General features: G+C 44.1%; 1 protein-coding gene across 1 annotated transcript in view; it reads right to left on the minus strand.

Annotated features, from left to right (window-relative positions):
• LOC121008937 (multidrug resistance-associated protein 1-like) overlaps positions 1-26,758 on the minus strand; it is a 172,214-nt gene that overhangs the window by 66,609 nt on the left and 78,847 nt on the right. The window contains exons 2-5 of the mRNA XM_040441763.1: positions 13,587-13,763; positions 9,019-9,144; positions 8,798-8,935; positions 5,906-6,031 (exon numbers count right to left, since the gene is read on the minus strand). Coding sequence (XP_040297697.1) covers positions 5,906-6,031; positions 8,798-8,935; positions 9,019-9,144; positions 13,587-13,763 — 567 coding nt within the window. The remainder of the gene's footprint in view (positions 1-5,905; positions 6,032-8,797; positions 8,936-9,018; positions 9,145-13,586; positions 13,764-26,758) is intronic.

Raw genomic sequence — 26,758 nt, forward strand, 5'->3', positions numbered from 1 at the left:
TGATGTGAACTCAGCCTTAGACTCCATCCCAGGAAGCTAGAGTTACCGTGAGAGCAGACAATGAGTGAAATCTCTGATGAGGGCCTGCCGCAACAGAAACCTCTGAAAGCTGAAGGGTAGGGACACAAAGGGACACATGTAGTATGTTTCCCAATGGAGTCGCAACGAGAGTCACCAAAAATCCAGGCATGTCAGATCTTGTGCCACAAATAGTATGCAACCTTTATTTCACTGACTTTAACGTAAGTTGCGCGCGGCACGAGACACCTGCGACTTGGCTGGGTTTTCGTTGCAAGTCGCAATTATTTGTGCCGCGTGACTTTCTGCGACTTGCTGTTGCACAACACATTGCGACGTAGCCGCGCCCTTACAGACGGAAGCGAAAACTATGAAATAAGAATAGTACAAGTACACCGGGAACAATGCAGAAACAGGTTTGGTGACATGCATCGTACATTATTATTCCTCCCTGGTGACGAGCAACAGACCATACACAAATACTATGAACCGTTAAGGGGTAAGGGGAAGGTTAATCTGGTTCCACAAATCAGGTTAAAAGTCAACGTAGTAAAAAGGCACATGAGACTGCACATATAAAAGCAGTCTACATGTCAATATCCCCTCTTGGAACCGAACCCGAGTTCAGGAAATGGTTTCTTACAGTACAAATTAATTTATGACGTTATTACCAGAAGTATCGTGAGACTTTGCGAAGTAATAACTTCGGCTCATTGGAGCCAATACATTCTAATACTGTACAGAGCGCCTGCTCCGTACAGTATTGGAACAAAGTTTTATGCGAATCGACTTCGGATGTTTCATCCGAATTCGATTCGCTCATCCCTAATCCCTTCACCCAAAAAGCCTATGAGTCCACGTGAGCGGCATGGAAAACTACCAAGCCACAAGCAATGGTCCAATACAACTCTGAATAAGAATAGTAATAGTAAAAAAAGATCACTGCTTGCTGTCATTTAGCGGAAACCTTTAGGGTATGTTCACCCAATCTGCCTACACGTGCGGAATCCGCATGTTTTCAGTGAGATTTTTGACACTGTTTTTTAATCAAAGGGTGTTTACTTCAATACAAAACTGCATTTTCTGCTAGGGCTTTTTGGCACGGATCCTTGCCAAGAAACGTGCAAAAGTATGGAGCTGTTTTTTTTAATGCTTCCCGTTTATTTCAATGGGAGATTCAGCGTGGATTCCATCCCAGGATAGGGCACGCTGCTTCTTTTTTCCACAGAAAAGTGCCGCTTCCCTTTGAAATGAATGGGAGATGGTTTTGAGGCTTTTTTTAGAGCCGATTTTAACAGCGGAAACGAGCTGGCCTTTAACGTTTACTTCCATTGCATACACATCTGTGATGGATGCACAGGTCCCTCGCTTTTAAGGCTGCGAGTTTTTCTGCGAGGATTTCGTGAAAAAAGAAGCATAATACAGTACCAACAAAGCGTATAAAAATAAGACAAATCTGAGGTACACTTTAGGGGTCATTTATTATCCAGATATACGCCAACATTAGGCTATATTGTGGCGCATCAGTTAGTTGTGCCGCAATCTGTGACTTTTCCCAACTCAAACCAGGCCTAAAAAAGTGGGTGTGGCATGGGCCGGGAAGGGGACGGGCCGGCAGACCCATCTCAATTATCATTTTTTACACCTGTTTTAGGCGTAGTAAATGGTCTAAATGCAAGGCAGCAAGGAAGCTGGCGTAGACTTAGACCAGCGCTGGATGCGCCGAAGTTATGTAGAGGCCGGCGCCTCTTCATAACTTCGGTGTATCATAGGGGTTATTAAGACTGACATCTAAAACGCCGGTCTTAGTAAATGACCCCCTTTGCTTTTCCTTAGGTGCAGAACTTGACTTGCTGTTCTAAGATCTGAAGCTTATGAATTTTTGTTGCGTTTTTCTTGTGCAGAAAATTGGCACCAAAAATGTGATAAAATAGTGCAGATTTATGGACAGTTTTGATGCGGATTTTATGCACATAAATCTGCACGGTGAGCAGGACAGGACACGTCTCCGATTATTGCACCAAGCATCATGAGATGCAGAAAGTCGACACGGCGTACACCAGGCACTGCCTGAGCCTTTGATACGATAGAATGCCGCGAGGAGTCATTAAGAAAGAAACTAGATTGTGACAGGGCGTTTCCAGGTCATACAAGCATCACAATAAACTAGTTTCTGTATGAATGAATCCTCATGACATTCTCCTGTCAAGAGCAAGGCAGCACTTTCCCTACGCCATTTCTACTTTCCTAACTTTGATTTAGCACTGGACAGCTACTCCTCCTGGACTCAAATGCATAAACGTGCATGCTTGGTTCAACCAGGCATGCATGTGTTCTCAATAGGGAGAGGAGAATGAGACGCCTCTGGCAGCAGCTTATCTCCCTTTACATTTTTCATGTCCAAAGCAGAACCACACAACATGAGCATTTTACCCTCCCCGAGTTTATGGGTTTTTACCCATTGGTGCACTTTACGTGTTTGTTTGTTTTTTACTTATTTATTCATCACATGACCAGGAAAGACATTTTTCCACTGGAAGTAAACAATGAAGGTGCTATTTAAATTACAGCAATCAGAGATTTTGAAAGCACAAGGAGCTGATGCAGAAGTTACATTTGAAACCTGCAGACCTTTATCACGATAAATAAAAAAGTTTTATTTTCTGAAACCACTTAAAAAAAATATATATATTAATTTGCTACCAATAAATATACCTGCAGAGCTGAGACTTGGAAATCAGCAATTACAGAGAAGGCGCGGTGTCTATTAGGTTTAATCCTAGTAATACGACAAGTCTGACCTTCCACCCACACACATTCCTGTCTTAAGTGTCATTTTTTCCCCTTAGCTGAGTTTTCTCGATTTGGGACCAACTAACGCAAATGATTAGCATGGAAGAAAGAGGACAGCAAACACGAGACCTTCCTCATGGCTTCTCTGCCCCATTATCAGAATGCATCGAGCTCCATGTAAAAGAAAGCAAATCAGCTCTTGGCAAGCTCTGCTCCCAGATCCACGTAATAGATACATATTTGCGTGTCGGCATCCGTTCTGCAATTTTGTAGAACGGATGCGCACCCATTCATTTCAATGGGGCCGCAAAAGATGTGGACAGCACACCATGTGCTGTCCGCATCCGTAGTTCCGTTCCGCGGCCCTGCAAAAAAGACAGAGCAATTGCAAGAATAGGCATTTCTATCACAGGGCTGGCATTTTGCAGAACGCACACGGCCGGTATACGTGTTTTGCGGACCGCAAAACACATACAGTTGTCTGAATGAGCGCTATAGGGCATGAACCATTGTTATATTAGCACCAAAACCATTACTTTCTGCGACACACACATTTGCTCCTCTATTAAAAACATGTATTTGCATACTGTACCAAAAAAAAAGAAGAAAAGATATATATATATATATATATATATATATATATATATATTACACACACACACACACACACACATACACAGAGCAGGGGGGCAGCGGGTTCCCTGATACTGCTCTGCACAATGGGGGCTGTGAAGCAAACAACCCACAGGGTACTCACTGCAACATTATAGGGGTTGTCATCTGAAGACCACCCCTTTCCCGATACCCTACTATCAGCATCAGAACTACCTCTGAAGCTCCCGCTTTGGCAGACTCAACCGGTCCATGTATTATACGGACAGGCATTCATCTGAATGACCGGCATATGTTACTACACTTCAACTGCACAAATCCAAGGCTGTCCATTGGCAAAATTAGCTGTTTGCAAAAGAGCATGACCTGAAGCAATCAGTTGATCACTGTGACAACTGCATGTTGAAAGCGACAATTTGCAAATCTCACTTCAGACAACATTGACTGTCCTTTCCAATGGTTTTGATTGGGGAATCCCTGTAAGAAGCTGACGTTTAACCAATGCCCTTTACAAAACATCCTGTTGGCACGTGTCCTTCATACCCTTGGGCTGCAGCAGAATGAAGCTTCAGTCCAGGACACAATCTACATTGCCTGTTCTGATCCTACTATAAAAGCAAACACTATAGGCAACAGCACCCTGCTCCACGCGCAAAGACACATGCAAACCCTGGAAACATGGATAAATCTGAACTGCATCACTGCTCTTCATTTTGTAGGTCCAGGAGAGGCAAGTCTGTTAGTGTGGGTCCCACCTTGTCGCTGGTAGATGGGCCCGACACAATTTTGATTAAAAAAAATGTGCACAAAGAGCTAGTAAGTATAACAGTGATACAGTTCAGATTTATCCATGTTTCCAGTGTTTTGTGCATGGAGCGGTGCGCTGCTGCACGTGGCGTTTCTTTGCTTTTGCACTGCAGCTGTGGTAGCGTGCGGCTGCATTTTATTTCAAATTGTCTGGAGGTGCTGGTCTAACTTAGTTTTTTTGTATGATCTTACTACAGTCAGTTTTTAATATAGCTTTATCTTTATCTTTATTGAACACTTCCTATAAGTTACAGTATCTGTCACTTCACTGGAAGTAATTCACTGCTGAATAACTTTACTGTAGAAGTTACTAAATAACTGGTCACTACAGCTTATCTACAGACTTGTTCTAAACAGAAGGAAAGATATGGCTCTGGTACAACTAAGGTCTTTATCCAATGGCTGAAATATGGACAGATGTGTTTTGATCAAAATATATTTGCTGAGAGTCTCAGATTTTATCATTAGAGTGAGGGCTCAGTCCATATATTGTGTTTGCATCTATTGTTTTAGTGCATTATTTTCCGTGACTTTTTGAAATATGGACACACTTCAGAATCCGTATAACAGCATGCGTGTAATGACCTGATCTTATAGAATGCTCTCTTACAAGCAATTCTTAGGCCGCGTTCACATCTACAGCAACAGATCCAGCATGCTATTCTGGCAGTGACGGATTCTACAGTTCACCGCCGGATCCCCATTGACTGTAATGAGGTCCAGCGGTGATCCGGCTGCTTTCCAGCAAGAAATGCTGGGTTTAGGCAGGACAAAAACTGTTGCATGCAATGGTTTTTGGTCCGGCCGACAGCCGACATTTGTCCTAAACCAGCTTGCCGCAGAGGTGAATGCAGCCTTACAAAATGAGGAAACAGCTGCCCAGGAATAGTATGCACTTAAAGGGGTTGGCCACTTTTTGGTTACTGTTGACCAATGTGTTTGTGAGATGATTACATGACATTTACTAATATAGGCTTTGTTGAAATTCTGAACCATTTTCTATATTTCCCCTTGTTTACCAAGTGTTTTGTGCTATTCCTTTCATAAGATGGCCGCTGATTGAGAGTCATGTGACCGGGCCAATTACCTCCATGTGATGTCTCATCCAATTCAAATACCCTGCACGTGTCGGGAATTTAGTGCAGGTGTGGTGTGCTTGTATGGAGGGGGCTGAGTGATGTGTCTGGTCACATGACTCTACATCAGCGGCCATCTTATGGACAGGACCTCTATGTGGAGAGCACATAAGATCTGCCTAACAAATGGGGCATGGCCTATAAAACTTAACAAACAGCGCAGAATATCAACAAACGATATATTAGTAAGTGCCATGCAGTCATCTTACAAACAAATTGGTCACAAGTAGCCACGAAGTGGACAACCCCTTTAAGGTTCTTTTACATGGACTGTTATACAGGAGATAAGCGTTTGTAGAAACTCTCGTGCTGTCTGAACAGTGAACTGCCGCCCAGCAACAATGATTTTCTATGGGGACGTGTGTTCGCTGTATCATTTGCTTGTCCCAATACAGCGAGGTGATTGCTGCATGTAAATGTAGCCCTTATCCCCAATGATGATCAGGCAATTATCAGGAGCATTTGGTTTGTTCCTGATAATTGCCTGATATATCGGACCTTTAGAAGATAGATTTTTACCTTACAAGCAGGTCACTCACCGGATCATTGACTATTTCAGAGAAGAGAGGAGGCTGATCAGGGAAGGCAGACAATATCAGCTCCACCAACACCATTAGAAAGTATATGTAGAATGTGACGTCCCGGAACACATCTATACTGGCATCCTGCGCAGAGGAAGAAAACAAGGGACATCTAAGGACAGGGCACAACTTCATCCCTAATACATGGTGTAATGTGTAACAGCCCCCTAACATCAGGACACATCTAATGCTACCCAGCCGGACTACAGAGCACGGACTTCTTGTGAACACATTATTACTTTCTACTTTTTTGACGCAACATTAACTTCCATCAAAGGGTTTCCAGCAGGCGAAGAAACACCACTAACAGAAAAAAAAATCTGCCACCTCATTCTTGTGATCAGTGGGGAACCCAACGGTTGACCCCCACCACTCAGATTTCACCCCCAGTTCTGTGGAGAATAAGTTTTTATGGTGGCAAAAACCCTTTAAAGGGAATGTGTCACCGAAAATGTTTTCTGCCATTTAAAATCAGATAGCTCTTTTTGTTTTTATCTACGTTTTTTAAATTCTATTTCCGGAACAGGATTATGGGGGCGGCCATATTGCCTAAACTGTTAACAGCATTTAGAGATACTGTATGTTTGACAGCAACCAATAAGGGCCATAGACACAATGGTCAGGAGGGGACACCATTGACTTCTATGGGAGAGATTTCCAGGCATGCTCTGACCTGTGCAGCTGTGAAAACGCCTACTGTGAATGGTTGTCTTCCATGGGGCAGCACTGCACTGTCCTGACCACCTACAGCGTCAGGATATACAGCGCACACTATGTCATGACGCTGTGTGCAGTCAGGTGATAGTGCAGTGCGGGCCAGAAAAGACCAGGGATCACGACTGCTGCAGAGACCACCGGACCTGGAGAGGAGCGGCAAAGCAGGAGAGGTGAGCAAATGTGTTTTGTTTGTTTTTTAAGTCTGATGGGGGAAGGGGGGGGGGGGGGGGGTGTCTGTCATGGGGGCCCGGCCAGAGCTTTTGATATGGGGGCCCGACCAGAGCTCCTGATATGGGGGCCCGGCCAGAGCTTCTGATATGAGGGCTGTTGAAATATATATATATTTTTATTTTATTTTTTTACTCCTCTAAAAGCTGGGGTGCATCTTATAAGGTGAAAAATACGGTAGGTGATATCTGCAATTCTAATCATGCCTGTAATGATTAGCAGATAATTGTAGTAAAGTGATCTGTACAGACCAAGAAGTGGCGCCTATTGTTAGGCTTAGTGGCCAGATGCGAAAACTGCAGGATTTTATGTTTTTTTAATATAGATATTGACATTCTGTCCAGACTTTTTCTAAGTGATGACCTATAATCAGGATAGTCCATCACTAGCTCATCAGGAGAGGTCCAACACCCTCCATCCTCGCAGATTAGCTGTTCAGCTCTGTCATCATAACTACACGGCACAGTCAATACTATAGTGGACACCGCTCGTCACTGCAGTGCTACTCCCACTGACTTCAACAGGAGGGGCGCTGCCGTGACTAGCCCTGTCCACTACAATGTTAACAGTGCTATGTAGTTCTTGCACCAACTTCTGGAGGCGGAGCTGCACCTAAACTGCTGATCGGTTAGGGTGCAAGAGTGTCGGACCCCTGATAATCAGCTAGTGATGGCCTATGCTGAGGCTAACCCTTTAAGGACAAGCCATTTTTGTCTCCGCATTCCAGACCATAAAACTTTTTTCCCATACAAGTGACTAAAGGAGGCGTCCTATTTTGTGGAACTTGCTAATGCTTGAATATCCCAAAATGGAAAGGATAAAATGTGATTAATTTTTTATTATTTTCATTTTGGGTGCACAAGCTTTACAGTTCTTTATACTGGTCACCAATAAATCTATCTGCTAGGATATACCATCACTCTATGATGGGCAGGACGGTGGCTCAGTCGTAAGCACTGATTTCTTGGAGCACTGGGGACATTATCTGCATGGAATTTGTATGTTCTCCCCGGGTTTCCTCCGGGTTCTCCGGTTTCCTCCCACACTCCAAAGACATACTGATAGGGAACTTAGAATGTGAGCCATTCTGGGGACAGCGACTGATGGGGTCTGTAAAGCGCTGCAGAATAGGTCAGCGCTATATAAGTGAGTAAAATAAAAAAAAATGGGTAGGGGTCCAACCTTGGAAGCCCCATAATCACCTGCTGTGAAGGAGAACCATGGCCCAGCTCAATTCAAGTGAATGGAGCTGGGTGGCAGTTCCCTGAAGAGCTGGGAGGTTTGGATGAGCAAGGGAAAACCATGTAGAGGCTGAAGCATCCCCTTTATTCTCAGCATTGGTGGGGGCTCCCAGAAGTGGAACGCCCACCGATCATAAGGCGATTGTCTATCTCAGGAATGCTTAACCTGAGGCCCCCCCCCCCCCTCCCCAGCTGTTGCAGAACTACATTTCCCAGCATGCCCTAATAGCTGTAGGCTTGCAACAGCTGGAGGGCTGCAAGTTGGGCATCCCTGGTCTATACTAACAATATGCTGTCACTTATAAAATGAGAAACCCCTTTAAAACAATATCAGCAGTCACTGAAGAGCTCTGTGGCCATGTAAAAGCACGGGACAAGAAACTCTAAAGTAAAATCTAATACAAGGCTAGGTTCAGTGCAGTGCATGGGGTGGTATATTTTGTCAGGCAAAATGTTAGTATTCGCGCCAGAATGAGATCCACCAAATCTGGCATTTCTGGTATTCTGTTCCTATGCCGCAACAGAAAGCCAGAATAAAAGCACTGTTGTGCACTTAGCCTTGCTTATCTTTCAGTAAGGGTTACATTATGCTTTATTGCACTGCATTATAGTAATTTTAGCAGAGGGAGAGGTACATGTCCACCACACGTTCACTGATACCTACCGGTTTTAAGGCATGGAGAACTTTGGACCTGAATATTATTATGGCACAAAGCAAAGCTATGATCCAGAAGTGTAACAATACACCTGAAGACTGATCTCCTTTTATCCTCTCATATTGAATTAAAAAAGTAGCTAGCAGCTGAAAAACAGAAAGAAAAAAAAAGGGTCAATACATATAGTAGAAAGTGCACCACGACTGAGCGTCTGTTACGGTTTTCTTACCATAGTTATACCCAGAACAGCAGGGCTTACGACATAAACTGGAGCTCGATAAATACTTTGACTCCTTTCCCAGAAGGAGTAGAAAAGATCTGCCCAGCAGACCAGCCATAACAAGAACCCTATAGCCTGCAAAGACAAAAAACAAAAATAAAGGTTACAATAGAAAAGCTGAAGTAATAGCACTTATCCTAGATAATAACATAAAACTACACATCGATAGAGCCTTTCATAACCAAAACACCCTCCTTTCTCACTGACTCTAATGAGATCGGGAAGAAGGTTAAAGGGGTTGTCCGAGTTATTTTTTTGTTCTTTGTATGTTTCTAGGCAAATGTAACAGCTTTACCATGCACTTATTGCATCTGTAGTTGCTCCTTTCTCAGATTTCACTGAGGGTCACATGACTTGTGATGTCAGCTTCTCTCCCTGCTCTGATGATGTTTCGTGCACAAGCCTGAGAGAGCAGATATGTGTCTGTACACCAGAGGTCACTGTGCTGGCTGCACAGACTCAGAGCTGAAGGCTTTACTGAGTAGCTGCAGGCAGTGAGGAGACAAATGCTAGGCACAGGAGCTGACAGACTAGAGGACTACTGCAGAGCATTGCACAAGAACAGGTAGGGGGAAGATCCTGTGTGTATCAGCAGTGTCATTATACAGCTGGGACTTCTAGTCCTACACATACAACATGCTACTGAGTCTCCCAGCAGGCAGACATGTCACTCAGGGCAGCACTTGTATTCACTCCCTTTGCAGAGCAGGGGGAGGGGCAGAGATTGTTGTTATTGCAAGTAAACAAAGGGCCAGAAGAGAACCAGGGAAATGAGAAAATAGATATTTTTTTGCCTAAAACTTGCTTAGCTTAGTTATATATTGCTGACCATCAGATTTAAAGTGCTATATATATATATATATATATATATATATATACATATATATATTTATTTTTTTATATAACTCGGACAACCCTGCTTAGAAGCTTTGCAGGTCAATTAGAGTGTTATTTCTTATGCTCCTCTAATGGTCAGTGAAGAATTAAAACTGAAACATGATGGGGTTTTAATTGCTCTCTGCAAGTCAGTGAGAACAAGACAGCTGGGAGCGCGTGTGTCTCCACAGTCACTAAGGCTGGGTTCACACGGGCGTCACGTTTTGGCTCAGGATGCGTCCCGGATGCATTGCGGCAAACCCGCACGAGTAGGTACCCAATTGCAGTCAGTTTGGACTGCGATTGCGTTCCGTTGTTCAGTTTTTATCGCGCGGGTGCAATGTGTTTTGCACGCGTGTGATAAAAAAATGAATGTGCTACCCAGACCCGAACTTCTTCACTGAAGTTCGGGTTTGGGTTAGGTGTTGTGTAGATTGTATTATTTTCCCTTATAACATGGTTATAAATAGGGCTGGAGGGGTTAAAAAAATAAAATAAAATAATTTAACTCACCTTAATCCACTTGTTCGCGCAGCCGGCATCTCTTCTGTCTTCATCTGTGAGGTAAAGGACCTGTGGTGACGTCACTGCGCTCATCACATGGTCCGTCACATGATCCATCTCCATGGTGATGGATCATGTGACGGACCATGTGATGAGCGCAGTAACGTCACCACAGGTCCTTTACCTCACAGATGAAGACAGAAGAGATGCCGGGCTGCGTGAACAAGTGGATTAAGGAGAGTTAAATATTTTTTTATTTATTTTTAACCCCTCCAGCCCTATTGTACTATGCATTCTGTATTAAGAATGCTATTATTTTCCCTTATAACCATGTTATAAGGGAAAATAATAAACATCCCGATTGTCTCCTAGCAACCGTGCGTGAAAATCGCACCGCATCCGCACTTGCTTGCGGATGCTTGCGATTTTCACGCAGCCCCATTCACTTCTATGGGGCCTGCGTTGCGTGTAAAACACACAATATAGAGCATGCGTGAAAATCACCGCTCATGTACACAGCCCCATAGAAATGAATGGGTTCGGATTCAGTGGGGGTGCGGAAAACTCGCCCGTTTGAACTCAGCCTAATTCTGTGCGGGGTATGCTTGTCCCTGGATTTAAAAAGGAACTCCCAGGATGCACACTGAAAAAGCCAGATGTTAGGTTTCTCCGGTTGGTTATGCTCTGATGCCGATTATAGCTATACATAAAACAATAAAGGGATTCTGCCAACATTTAATGGCATTTTAATATAATTCAGCACGAAAAACGTTACTTTGGTAATGTATTTTCTGTTACACAAATTCTCCAATTGTAAGATATTCTCCATCTCATTATAATGGTGCCAGTGGGGTTTAATCCGTTTAGCAACGTCCACCTACTTATCCTTAGAATAGGTCATTAATATCAGATCATCAGAGGTCCAACTCCCAGCACATCAGCCGTATTCAGAGGCACCACTATTGGAACTGTATAGGGAACAGAGCTGTGCAGTTCCGATCCATGAGATTCTGAAAACAGCTTATCGTTGGGGTTTCGCGAGTCTGACCCACGCCAATCGGACCTAAGGATAGGTCATCAATAAGAAAGCCCCCAGAAAATCAGTTAAAGGGCATCTGTCAGCAGATTTGTACCTATGACACTGGCTGACCTGTTACATGTGCGCTTGGCAGCTGAAGGCATCTGTGTTGGTCCAATGTTCATATGTGCCCGCATTGCTGAGAAAAATATTTTAATATATGCAAATGAGACTCTAGGAGCAACGGGGGCGTTACCATTACACCTAGAGGCTTTGCTTTCTCTGCAACTGCCGCTTTGACAGGGCCAGGCAGTGTAAACATCATCACGCCTGCCCGGCCCTGTCAAAGTGCAGAGGGCTCAGCAGTTGCAGAGATAGCAGAGCCTCTAGGTGTAATGACAACACCCCCGTTGCTCCTAGAGGCTCATTTGCATATATTTAAAAATATAATTCTCAGCAATGCGAACACATATGAACATGGGACCAACACAGATGCCTTCAGCTGCCAAGCGCACATGTAACAGGTCAGCCAGTGTCATAGGTACAAATCTGCTGACAGATGCCCTTTAATATCTTTTGTCAGTGAAAGCCTCCAATACATACCACGCTAACACTGGTGCACAATCAATGGAGGGGCAAATTGATATTAGTACTGTACTGCACATCTAAGAAACATTGGGAGTTTGGCCGCTTTCACACGAGTGTTTTGAAATGCGTCCGTATTCTGGCTCTGGATTAGGCACGAATTCCAGATGATATACCATCAGTATTGCTTTAGTATATCATCAGGATTTATATGTGCATTCCTTCCTTCCTGCATTTTTGAGTTACTCCCATAGGCCACTTTCAGACAAGCGTATTGAAAGCCGCCTGTATTCTGGCTCTGGAATACGCATGGATTCCGGATAATACACCATCAGTATGGTATTATTTCCTTCCTGCATTTTTTAATGCACTCCCATAGAATGCAATGTGCGTATCTGGAAGCAAATACTGATGGAAACTATACGCCCATGTGAACTGCTCTATTCATGAACATTAGCAGCGTATTCCGGTACATAAAATTCAGGCCATACACAGGGTGCAAATACGCTTGTGTGAAAGAGGCCTAATGACAAGAAGGCTTTGGAGTATTAAATACTTTGGGAACTGTGAAGCTTTAAAAGGGAATTTATCATCAGAAATGACCTGTTGCCTAAAGGCTTTTATGCTAACCACATTTCATTAAGAAAATGTGGTGCAGATAGTACAGGATCCACCATTCACGATAAGTAATGGATGACGCTCACCTCCTCCCCTCACTGCACAATCACCTCTGCAAAGGTCACAGAGCAGGCCCACAACACTCTGCTTGAAGCCATACAGTCATCTTAGTTGCTTTGTCTATGCCAGATGTTAGTTACTAGCACACGGATGCATTTGCCTCTTAAAAAATTAAGCGCATCTTAATCCAGCGCACAAGGACCAAGACTGGCATACGGGAACAGCAATCTGGATAAACGTCCCCCATTGTGTAAAAATTGTTAGCGGTTCTCAGAACTGGAGATATGTGCCATAAAGTAGTGATCATGGGATGGGCATTTTTCTGAACTGCCCAATTATAGACTGCCGATTCAACGGTACATCAGGACCTACATTTTCAGCTACCCAGCTTTGCGAACCTATATCCGCCTGTAACCTCATTCTCCGTTTTTTAGCTGCCAGAAGTGGCGTTTCATGTGCTCTTCTGACGCTGTAGCTCACCCTCTTCCATACACAGATGCTTTTACCATTGCTGTAACATACCACTCTGGATACTCTCTTGATTTCTCTCAAGCATCTTTTTCACTTTGTGCACTATTCTAGGATACTCTGGCATGAACACAACCTTTTCGGTGTCTATGTAAGGCTTCATGGACATGGCTGCGTCAGTAATTCAGTCCACAAAATAAGAATAACTTCCATGCACGTTACGTATTTACCTCAAACCTCCATCCACAGAAAGGGACATTCTCATTTGGAATAAGGACAAAAATGGGACAAGCAAACATAATTTTGGGGGGGAAAAAGAGAATCATAGTGTCGTGATTCCAGGTCACTACTTCTCCCGTACCAAATAAATTGCGGAACAGGAACTTACAGTTTTGGCCTTATTGAGATGTGACATTCGGATGTAGCCTTTGTCATTGCGCCGGAGGTATAAAAAATAGAAAGGGAAGCAGAGCCAGAGGTAGATGCATGGAATCCATACCAGGACCGTATTCTGGAAGCACTTGGTGAAGTCTGGGTCATCTGTATACCAGGTAACGTTTACATCCTAAAAAAAAAAACACATTGAATATTAATTTTCTATGTAAAAATAGGATTTCACATCACACAAAGAGCAGTAACATACAAGCAGGCAGTCATAGGCTTGGTCCACAAACAGGTATCACCTATGCACAGTATAGATAAAAGGTATGATCGAGGGTTCTTCCAATCACAAGAAAGGGGTTCCCCAAGTAAATCGAGTGGTAGTGTGCACGTGTGACCAGTGCTTCATTCACTTCGATGGCACTACCGAGTTCAGCATTTGGCCATGTCCAGCAGTCGCTCACAAGCAAATGTTGTTGTGATCAAGCATGCGCACTACCACTCCACTCAGACAGGGGATTCTGGGAACCCCATTTTGGTGGTCAGTGGTCTCATGTCTCCTCGTCATCTCCATTCCCCCAGAGATGTACCTGTATTCAGGATCATAATCCCTGACATGTAGAGCAGAGAGGAGGATGAGGCAGCTCTTTACCTCAGTGTTGTGAAGTAGCTTCTCTTCCTGTATGATTAGGACAGGTTTTGTATGTACTAATAGGACGGCAGCCATTTTATTTCTCCTGATTGCTCCCTAGACAAAACGAGCCATTATAACTAATGAAAGGTATTTGGGAATATATTTATCATAAAGTAATACTTTAGCATTTTCATTTTCTTAATTCCCAGAGAACCCCTTTAACTCTACTTCCCAACCCTGCCTTGACGCACAGGAAATGCCCCCTACCCAGTCTCTGACTGCAGTGGGCATCTGCCTCAAGTGGCGATTGCCCAAGTAGGCATTTCCTGTGTTTCAAGACAGGACCAGGAAAGAGACACCAGCGGAGAGAAGGAAAGCATCAAAATGGGAGTGGTGGGAGAGAAGTGAGTATTTTGATCTTTTAACCCTCTCTGATCATTCCGACAGTGGCTTACCTGCTATGCTTTATTTCATAAAGTAATACATATAGCTGACTCCTTACAGGAGAGCTGAAGGGCACACTCCTAATGGCCAGGCCATCAGTGCTAAAGCCAGCCCTGAGTAGTATATAGATGTCCTATTATGTGTGTCAAAGGTGACAATTGTGCATGAAGCTAGGCCGGTGCATTGGACTAAGAGGATTGCCCTGTGGATGGCACTAGATCACTGTGACCCCTGACAGGCTTTTTGCAACCAGAACTGACTCAGACTGCATCCTGCAACTAGCAGATCCCATATGGCGCACAGTAAAACTCTGATGCAATCGCCATCATGGGTGTAGTCAAGTGGGAGAAGACAGTCTATGCTGTAGATTTTCCACGTATGGGGAGGATGGTAATTTGCAGGGAGACATAAACTTCTTCTCTCCTTACATAGCGCGCTCTCCGCCCGAATAGTAGGTGTAAGTCCCGGAGGCCTGGCTGGTGTCCAGATACTCAGGGAGGGGTTCATTTAGGGTATTCAGCACTGTTTATACATAGACAGAGAGGGCATCGAGGACTTTGGATTTTGCTTAGTCACGCTGCCTCATGTCAGCACCACGGCTCGTGAGCTCCGAGAAGGGGTGGGGGCAGATTCCTTCAAGGCTCTTACATTTCATAACATAGCAGAATCCTACAAGTTCATAGAAAGCATAACTGGGAAGATGTTAGAAAGGCTGCAGTCCTAAAAGTACATATACTTAGGGATTTGCAAAGAATTTATATTATTGTGAGGGGGGGGGGGGGGGGGGGGATACCAGTTAATCCAGATAATATTCCTCTCAACTACAGTAGTACTAGAAATGTACAGGCAGGAGGAAACGCCTGGCTGGCTGCAAGTTCCTCAACCAAAATCAGATGTTTCCTGGGGGCGTCCACAGCTGACCGTCCCTGGGGACCGCATCTGCAAAGGGGTTGTCTAATGCAACAAGTTTATTTAGCTCAAAAAGTATCTTCTAAGAAACCTGGCTTAGGGTGTTTGCACACACCAGCAACTTCTTCGCTGGGAAAATATGGCATAAGATCGGAAGCAGAAATCCAAGGTTGACCCTTGGACTTCTGCTGTAGATTTACAGTCGGACAGATCACGGATCATTCAATGGGGCTACTCCGTGTGTGGCCAACTACTGCAATCTCCATGTGGAAGCCACTGCCACCCATAGTGTGAAATCCCCTTTGAAATCAATTAGGCATGGTCTGTGAATGGATTTCAATTGAATTTCCAGCATCTGAACATATCCTTACACACAATTTATTACCAATTTTTTGCACAGTGCCAGATTATTTCACCAGGCTACACAGGGAGGGAGCACACAATGGTTTCTGCATACAAATATACTCGTGCTGGAGCCAAGAAATATTAATACCCTTCTTAAGGGCTCATGCACATGAATTTTTGAATCAGATCATTTTTATTAAAAGGTTTTACATACAGCCAATTATTCAGATAAACCATACATTATATGACAATAGGAAATCAATACAGTAAAATCAATCATACTTTATCCAAATCAGCATGTCAATAACACTGCATCAAATAAACCTTTATTAAATCTCCCAGTCCCCCCCAACTCCCTCCCCACCTCCCCCTCTCCGTGTGGTCATCTCCCTCGACATGGACAAAAATGCTCCAATTCTCTTACATCTTAACTTCCAAATGCCCTTAGGACCATTCCATTCCAAATATGCATCAATCTCTGAGACTTCCCCCCAGGTCCAGCCAGCCACACCTGCCATTGCTTCTTAAATTTCTGTACAGTGCCTCTTTTAATATAGATGCCACTCTCCATGGATATCATATGATTGACCATATTTATCCACTCTGACTTAGTCGGAGAGATCGGCTGTATCCAGTGTTTTGCAATGGATTTACGTGCAATGTACAATAATTTAGCAATCGCTCATTTATAATCATTGGTGGTTGTTAGGTCCTCCACATACCCAAGATACCCCACCAGTGGAGTCTTTGGTAAAATATCTCCATAGCCGTTTTTTATTTGTCTATACACTCCACACCAGAAACGCTCCAGTTCTGTGCAGGACCAAAACATATGATCCAAGTCTGCATCCGGGGCAGCACACCTAGGACAGTTAGAGTCCGCACGTAGACCCATCATAAACAGGAGCCGTGGCGTCTTGTATACCCTATGAATAAGGAATAATTGCGATCGCCTATGTGCCACACTCACAGATATCGCGGGTTCTGCCCCCAAAACATCCCTCCATTTTTCCTCCGACAATTCTCCTACATCCCTCTCCCATTTAGCCTTAAGACTGGTTGATGGATCACGTACTACTTTATCTAGTAGACTGGCATAAGCCATGGAGATAATCGTGCGCGATAATCTGGCCTGCACCACTGAATCAATCACCGGCATGGAGTGCACAGTCAAAGGAGGAGTCTTCCGTTCCTGAGTCTGCGTGGCATGTCTCAATTGTAAGTATTGGTAAAATACACGGTTCGACAATTGAAATTCTGTCTGTAGTTGTTGAAAGGCTTTAAGATTATTCTCTAAGTACAGATGTGCTATTCTTGTTACCCCAGCTTTTTCCCAACTGTCAAAACCTTCCAGCTGGAATAGTTCCCCCAAAATTTCATTCCTCCAAATAGGGGGATATTTTGTACATCCAGTAACTCCTATTAACTCCTTTGCTTTCTCCCAAATTTTATGTATCAGGAGCATGGTAGGTAGGCCCGGTGATCTCTGTCGAAACTTATGTGCCTCTAGTGCCTCCATCAAAGATTTGTCAGACAATAGGGACTGTATAATTAACCTCCTAGAGTCCAGTACAATACTGCCATCCTCTATCCCCCATCCTGCATATGCTGCAATTGTGCAGATATATAGTACACCCATGGGTTGGGAAAGGCTCTACCTCCCTCTGTCTTAGGTAGCTGTAGTTTGGTTAGTGCTATTCTGGCGGTCTTCTTTTTCCATATTAAATCTCTAAATATACCATCTATTCTGCAGAATAGGTACCCCGGAACCCATACTAGTGCATTATGTAAGACATATAATAATTGTGGCATTAAAATTATTTTGGCCAGATTAGCCCGTCCCATCATTGAAAGAGGCAGTTTGAGTCAAGACTGTACCTTTTGTTTCATTTTCCCCAGTATCGGAAGAATATTAGAAACACAGTAATCTTGTGCATTATGGGTTATCCAAATGCCTAAATATTTAAAGGTATCTACACTCAGGATTGGGATCTTCTCCACCCACCTCTTATCTTCTTGCGGAGACATCAGCATAATCGCCGATTTGGTCCAGTTAATAGATAACCCTGAGTAGCTGCCAAACAGATCTATAATCTCCATAACGCGACCCACAGAGGTTCTCACATCATCCAAAAATAATAGCATGTCGTCGGCATATAATGCCATCTTTTCCTCAGACTCTGCGTATTTAAAGCCCTTAATCTGAGAATCCTGCCTAATAAGCGCAGCCAATGGTTCTATAGCAACTGCAAATAGGAGTGGCGATAGCGGACACCCCTGCCGCGTCCCTCTCTCCAGGTCAAAGCTATCCGATATTTCATTATTTACTCTCATTTTGGCTCTAGGCGCCACATATAATAACCGAACCCATGAAAGGAATACCGGCCCAAATCCCATACGCCGCAGAACAGCCCATAAGTATCCCCACTCAACACTATCGAACGCTTTTGCAGCATCCAATGTCATCACTGCCTTACCCGCTGGGCCCCCTGGAATTGCCTGCATATTAGCTCATGCACATGAATTTAAAGGGAACCTGTCACCAGTTTTATGGTGTCCTAACTAAGGGCAACATAAATAAGTGACTGATTCTCAGGCTCACTTTCTTTAATTGACCCCGTCAATCTGCCAACATCTTGTATTGAAAAGCTCCAGCTGATAATGATGAGTCCTGAATATTCATGAGCTCCTGACTCTCCCCGCCCACCTGCTGCTGAATGGCAGTTATTTTCCATATGAATCAGCAGCAGGTGGGCAAGGGAGTGGCTATAGCTCTGAATTAAATAAACGCTGGACTCAATGACATCACGCTGGACTCAAATCAGCATGCGGCATCTTTGTGTGTATATTATGAGGTAACCATCTGTCACACCAGTAAGTGAATACATCTAAGGTACTTTTTAGTAGTTAATGATTGTATATAATTAGTTAGATTATAATCAAATATCCACATGACAGGTTCCCTTTAAGGGCTCAGTGCCCGTATTGCAGGCCGCAAAAGGACATGTCCTATCTTTTGTGGATCAGAAACCCACATAAACACTGTGGACTTTCGGGTCCATGCCTCTGCAAATCTATGTGAAAATATCCTTTTCTGGAAAAGCCGGTCCAGCTGTGGACATCAGTAGATCAAATTTTAAATATGTTTTTATTAAAAATTCTCAAGTGTTTGGCTTCTTCCTGTAGGTATTCCAATACACAGAAGGCTGCAGATGCCATTCACTGGCAGATTCGTCATACTGGCTGACTGCCGACTCGGTCTCCAGTCCCTCTCCTGAACTATCTCCAAAAAAGCAAAAAATCAAAGTTCAACTTTGATTTGGTCAGACATTAGCACAGAAGATCGTTCCAGAGAGAGAGAGGAGACATGAGATGAGCTATTTGACGGATTTCACAGTGAACATCATTCTTCAGACTGCAACTTATGGTGATGCATTAAAGCTGCAGAAGTCAAACAATGCAGAATCTTTAAGAAACACCTATTACAAAAGTGATTTTTTGAAACCCAAAATACAGCCATCTATATTTAGGTAGACCGATCAGAGCAAAGCAAAGGAACTACAAGGTTGACAGATATCTCTACAGGGATGGATCCAGTGAGATAACTAGATGTCTTACAAATATAAATAATAAAAACTATATTAGATCAAATTCCAGGATTTGGAGCATGTAGGATAGTGTGAGCTCAGGCAGCAGCAATAAATCGTCTAAAACCCAAAAGCAGCTCTACTCACCTGTTTTCTCCCCTGCTCCTTCCAGCGCTGCGCTCCAGTCCTCCCCGCCACTGGTCCACAAACACACGCGCAGACCTGAAGCACAACACTGGAAGCAGCCAGGAAGAAAAGTAGTAAAAGGCCCTTTACATGGACTGAGAATACGCAGATAATCACTAACGAGTGTTCACAGCGATCATCTGGCGGTGTAAAGGTGCCGCTGATTACCTAATGAACAAGCATTTTGCTCGTTCATCGGGTAATTGAATTGTTTGTGTAGACACCTAAATCACAGTTTGCCGGCAGCAGATTGTGCCATGTAAAACACGCCCTGGTGCCGGCAAACTAGTCTGTATGGGGACGAGCGATGGCAACAGTGATCGCTCCTTCCCCCTTCCCATACTGTGGAGGAGATCACTACATGTAAATGCAGCTTTCTCCTCCACTGACGAGCAGGCGATTACCGGGAAGGATCGCTTTCCCCCCGACAATCGCCCACTAAATTGGCCCCTATAAAAGGACCTTTAGTGTCTTTCTTTAGTCATTTTATCACATTTATTGATGCTGCCCCAGTTTTTATTTAAAATCACGTATAAACACTGTAACTGCACCTATTATGAAGGCCCCACAATGAAATCCATGAACTCTGCAAGTCTAATCTCCGATACATTCACAGAAGAGGCCAGCTTCCTCTTACAGGGTAACAGGATCCCAGCCTTCGCCCAAGTCTTGTCAAGATAAAGGAACTTAATGTGTTTGCCCATGAAAGTTGAGTACATTACTCAAAACACCCTAGATTGTAGCAGCCAATGCCAGGCAGCTGCTGCAAGGGATAAATTAACCCCTTAGTGACCACATACTTAAAAAAATAAAACAACAAATAAAAATATATCGCATTCCAAGAGCTATAACTTTTTAGTTTTTTCATCAATGTACTTGTATGAGGTCTTATTTTTTGCAGGACAAGTTATACGGTAGTTTTTAATGCACCATTTTGGGTACATGTAATGATTAAAGCCAGCTGTTTAGCTAAAGCCCCCTTTGTTTACGTCAGTAAAAAGGCGTATTAGTGGAGGTTTACAGCTCCCGTAAACATCTTTTAAAATATCATTCATGAAGGTAGTTGTAATTTTGTAATGTATTTCAATGTAGGGTATTTTCCACTAATCTCCTCAAGTCCATGTCCATCTTAGTGTTACCAAACAGTGTTGGAATGACATTGGAATCCCAAGTGCATCGCCTTACATTTTACATGACATGCCACTTTCTGCCCGATCTTTCATTTTAAAAAGGGGCTGTCCTGACTCCTGCAACATAAAATGGTGTTTGGTTGTTTTTCAACTAATGTACTAATTTAATTATGACATTTCAGCATTTGCTGATCCTCTCTGCTGGTCGGGGCAGCTCCACTTCTACCCCTCTCTATGTCAGTAAAGTGCTTGATGTTTGGTACAGCACACTAGCTAAGTCAACCCCCTCATAAACTGTGATGGAGAAGGGGACTGACTTAGCTAATGAGACGAGTCAGTCAGCCAGCCTCTTTAAACATCCTGCCATACCGAAAATCCGGGCATCGCTGCAGATTTCATAATTACTATTAGTGAGGTCTATAAAGTTTTATTAGTTTGGTAAAGTATTACCAATCCTTTAAATATTAACTTGCTCTGTAAGATAAGGCTAGATGGAACACGTTCTCAAAAAGGAGTTAGACTAAGCCTTGTATTGTTGTTTTCAGATGAAAACTCAGCCTAATGGGCTCATTCACACAGCCGTTCCTCGGCCGTTCTGTGCATTGAGGAAAGCAATTTGTGGTCCCCAATGCACGGGCAACATCCGTGCGGATTCCGCAGATGGAACCAGACCCATTCAACTATTTTTTGTGGCGCGGAGGCACGGAGAAAAACCCCACGGAAGAACTCCTTAGTGCTTCCGTGGGGTTCCATGCCCCTTTTCAGCACCAGACCTTCTGGATTGCAGACCCACTCAAGTGAATGAGTCTGCATCTGTGATGGGGGGTGCACACAGCTGATGCCCACATATTGCAGACCCGCAACATGGGCACGGCCAGGCAACGGCCATGTGCATGAGCCTTAAGATACTGCATTCCACAGAGAACTATGTGGCCTGCAATATGGCCTGCTGACTTAGCAACAGTCAGTGCGGTCAGGGGGCTTTCACTAAGGCCTCATGCACATGACCGTTCCGTTTTTTGCGGTCCACAAAAAACGGAAGCCGTCCGTGTGCCTTCCGCAATTTGCGGAACGAAACGGGCGGCCCATTGTAGAAATGCCTATTCTTGTCCGCAAAACGGACAAGAATAGGACATGTTATATTTTTTTTGCGGGGCCACGGAACGGAGCAACGGATGCGGACAGCACACGGAGTGCTGTCCGCATCTTTTGCGGCCCCATTGAAGTGAATGGGTCCACATCCGAGCCGCCAAAAACAGCGGCTCGGATGCGGACCAAAACAACGGCCGTGTGCATGAGGCCTAAAGCTGCGTTCACATCTCCATCTGGCAGGCTGATCTTCTATAAATGCCAGCTCAGGGCCAGACAAAAGTTGTGACACTATGGGTTAATACAGAGTTCTAGACTAGGTATTCAGATGCCAGGCCATTGAGCGCAACACTGCCGAATTTGCCTGTCTGAGCACAACTTGTGCTATAATAAATCTGTCGGGCCCCCTCTACTAAAGCCCCGAGTGGCATAAAAACCCAAAAAGTCGCAAAATGTCTGTGCAAATATTTGTGAACTGTTGATGCCAGAAGACCAGTGCAAACACCATAATAAATCCCCCCATTGTTTTTAGATCAGCCTTACATAGACACTCAACTTTTTCAACTTTTAAAAATAGTTTGTCTAGACCTGAATAGGTAAAAATATTTTACTTTATAATATATATATCCATCCTCTTTTTGTCTGAAATCCTCTCTTTGAATGAAGCATCATTACAGAGACAGATAGCGGCTTTAGGCCAGAGTTCTGGCTCATAGACGGACAGAGCATATGGAAAGTGACTGTCCTTGTACACTATGTACACCTACGGAGGCTTTTTTTTACAGTTGCATTTTACTCATTTTTGGCTAAACATTTTTTTTCAACTGCGCCTTTATAAAAAATATTAAGCAGTTATGTCACAGAGCAGTTTTTCTAACTGTGTGACTGGTACTTTTACTTTTTATGCCGTCATCTAATAACCCTTATCTCTAAATTACCAAGAGATCATAAACACTTATTTAAGCCACATTCTTAGCATTAAGATAAGGTTTGAGCTTTAATGAGTGTTTATAATGGAGAGTAGAGATAAGGAGCCCGTCAGCTCCTGGTCTGACGGAAAAGACAGAAAATCCAAAGGCTGCTACTACAGCATCTCAGCTATGTACAGAAAAAAAGAACTCCATATTTTTGATGAAGACCAATTAAAAAATATATTTTTTTAGCTCAAAATGAGTACAATGCATTAATAAAATAAATCTGTTCCCAAAAGGTGTACATAGCCTTTAAATAATCAATTCAGCCTTTTCCAATTCATCCATGTCTATTCCACTAATGACTAATAGCTGCCAATAGAACTAAGGATACTTTCACACTAGCGTTTTTCTTTTCCACCACTTCCGAGTTCCGTCCTAGGGGCTCTATACCGGAAAAGAACTGATCAGTTCTATCCTAATGCATTCTGAATGGAGAGCAATCCGTACAGGATGCATCAGGATGTCTTCCGTTCAGTCTTTTTGACTTTTCAGGACGGAGATAATACCTGGTATTTATCTCCGTCCAAAATTCTGCAACACTTGCCGGAATGCTGGAACCGGCATTTTTTTTCCCGGCCCCGAGCGTTCTGGCAAAACGGATCCGGCATTGCGGTATGCGCATGCTCAGACTACAAAAAAATGTGAAAAAAATAAATGCCGGATCCGTTTTTCCGGATGACACCGGAGAGACGGATCCGGCATTTCAATGCATTTGTCATACGGATCAGGATCCTGATCCGTCTGACAAATGCCATCAGTTTGCAAAGGTTTTGATCCGGCGATGGAACTGTCTGCCGGAATCCTCTGCCCCAAGTGTGAAAGTACCCTAAGCTTTCCCTGAATCCTGAATGGCAAATTTCCTAGAAAAGCTGCCTAGCTCTGGGCAGTACTGCAGTATTTTTAGGTAAAAAACAAACAAACAAAAAAAAACTGGTAAATCTGGGCGACAAACCCTTGTGGACACATAATTATGGCTATTACTCATAACAGAATTAAGCTACAGTCACACAAACGTATGAATAAGTCTGCATCTGTGCAGACACATTCATTTCTATGGGGCTGCTAAAGACAGTGTGCCGTCCACATCTGTTGTTGCGTGCCTCAGCCCGCAAAAAAAAATAGAACATGTCCAATTCTTGTCCGCAATTTCGGACAAGAATATGCATTTTCTATGATAACAATGGCATGTGCGGTCCACAAATTGCGGAATGCACATAGGCCGGTATCCGTGTTTTGCAGATCCGCAAACCACAACGTTTGTGTGAATGTAGCTTAAGACAGATATAAATAGGATGAATAGATTCTTGAACTAGGAGAACTTCGAGACATACCTGTCACGGATGGTGTACAGGAAACAAGACAATACCATATAAACAATGTCTCTCTGGATCCACAACTAAGGAACAAAGGGAGACCCCTGCAATAGACCTGCCGCTCTCCGTCACTGCTCAGCCTATGCGAACACCCCAAAGGTGGATTGCCGCATATCCACGTTCCTCGGCTATCTATTACCTGAAGACCCTACAATAGTGAAGGGACACGACCACCGGCTCCCTACACTGACACGGAGGGAGTCAGGGTCACCTGGATCCAGAAAAGACAAAATCATAAATACATAAACAGCACTTATCTTGCAGACGAATGACGACTGACGACTGGGAACAGGGAACTGGGAACTGGGAACAGCATGCACACACACTCCAGGAAGTTGTATCAGCCGCACACTACTGCATTATGGGGAGGAACTTAAAGGGTAGCGATCAGTCCAACTGCATGACAGCTGAGATAGACTAACGAGATGAGAAACTAAACCAAAACAAAGAAATTCAAGGAGGAGGATCTGAGAAGCTCCTGTGAGCGCTTCTCAGCTGTCTGGCTGTGACAGTACCCCTCCTTCTAGGAGTGGACTCCGGACACTCAGGGCCCACCTTCTCAGGATGGGACCTATGGAAAGCCCTGATGAGACGAGAGGCCTTAATGTCCGTCACTGGGACCCACATCCTCTCCTCAGGACCATAACCCTCCCAATGAACGAGGTACTGGAGGGAACCGCGGACAAGACGAGAATCCACAATCCTAGAGACCTGAAATTCAAGATTTCCATCAACCATAATCGGAGGAGGAGGCAAAGGCGAGGGTACAATAGGTTGAACATAAGGTTTCAATAAGGACTTATGAAAAACATTATGGATCTTCCAAGTCTGAGGAAGATCAAGACGGTAGGCAACAGGATTGATGACAGACAGGATCTTGTAAGGCCCAATAAACCTAGGACCCAACTTCCAGGAGGGAACCTTCAATTTGATATTCTTGGTAGACAACCACACCAGATCACCAACATTCAGGTCCGGACCAGGCACACGTCTCTTATCCGCCACACGCTTATATCTCTCACTCGTGCTCTTTAGATTATCCTGAATCTTTTGCCAAATAGATGACAAAGACGAGGAGAATCTGTCCTCATCAGGCAAACCAGAAGAGCCCTCTCCCGAGAAAGTCCCAAACTGCGGATGGAACCCATATGCACCAAAAAATGGTGACTTATCAGAGGACTCCTGACGACGGTTATTTAAAGCAAACTCAGCAAGGGACAAAAAAGAACACCAATCCTCCTGATTCTCCGCCACAAGACAGCGCAGATATGTCTCCAGATTCTGATTGACGCGCTCTGTCTGGCCATTCGACTGCGGATGGAAAGCAGAAGAGAATGACAACCGAACCCCCAAGCGAGAACAGAAAGCCTTCCAGAATCTGGAAACAAACTGCGTGCCCCTATCAGAGACTATGTCTGAAGGAATACCATGCAATTTGACAATGTGGTCAATAAATGCCTGCGCCAGCGTCTTAGCATTGGGCAAACCAGGAAAAGGGATAAAATGCACCATTTTGCTAAAACGGTCCACCACCACCAGAATCACAGACTTCCCCGAGGAACGAGGCAAGTCCGTTATGAAGTCCATGGACAGATGTGTCCAAGGACGGGAAGGAATGGGCAAAGGAAGGAGAGGACCTGATGGCCGTGAATGAGGGACCTTGGCACGAGCGCAAGTTTAGCAAGCTGCCACAAAACCCTCAACCGACTTACGAAGCGCAGGCCACCAGAATCTCCGAGCGATGAGATCCAGTGTGGCTCTTGCCCCCGGGTGCCCAGCAAGGACCGTGTCGTGGTGTTCTTTAAAAATCTTGTGTCTCAAAGCGAGAGGCACAAACAACCTCCCAGGAGGACAAAGATCAGGAGCTTCTGACTGGGCTGCCTGCACCTCTGCCTCCAATTCAGGAAAAAGAGCAGAGACCACCACACCTTCAGCCAAAATGGGACCCGGGTCTTCAAAATTCCCACCTCCCGGAAAACAACGTGACAGGGCATCTGCCTTCACATTCTTAACCCCAGGGCGGAACGTAACAACAAAATTAAACCTTGAAAAGAACAAAGACCATCTGGCCTGTCTCGGGTTCAGACGCTTGGCTGACTCCAAGTAGGCCAGATTTTTATGGTCAGTAAACACGGTAATAGGGTGTCTGGCTCCCTCTAGCCAATGGCGCCATTCCTCAAAAGCCAACTTGATGGCCAACAATTCCCTATCTCCCACATCATAATTTCTCTCTGCGGAGGAGAGTTTCTTTGAGAAAAAGGCACACGGTTGCCATTTGGCAGGAGAGGAACCCTGAGACAAGACCGCACCCACCCCTACCTCAGAAGCATCAACCTCAACTATGAAGGGTAACGAAATATCAGGTTGTACTAGGATGGGAGCGGAAGCAAAACTCTCCTTGATATTAGAAAAGGCCTTACGCGCCTCTACCGACCAGGAAGAAAAATCTACCCCCTTTCTGGTCATATCAGTGAGTGGTTTAACAACAGAGGAATAATTCAAAATAAA

Source organism: Bufo bufo, chromosome 7 (assembly GCF_905171765.1).
Source record: "Bufo bufo chromosome 7, aBufBuf1.1, whole genome shotgun sequence".
NCBI classification, from domain to species: Eukaryota; Metazoa; Chordata; class Amphibia; order Anura; family Bufonidae; genus Bufo; species Bufo bufo.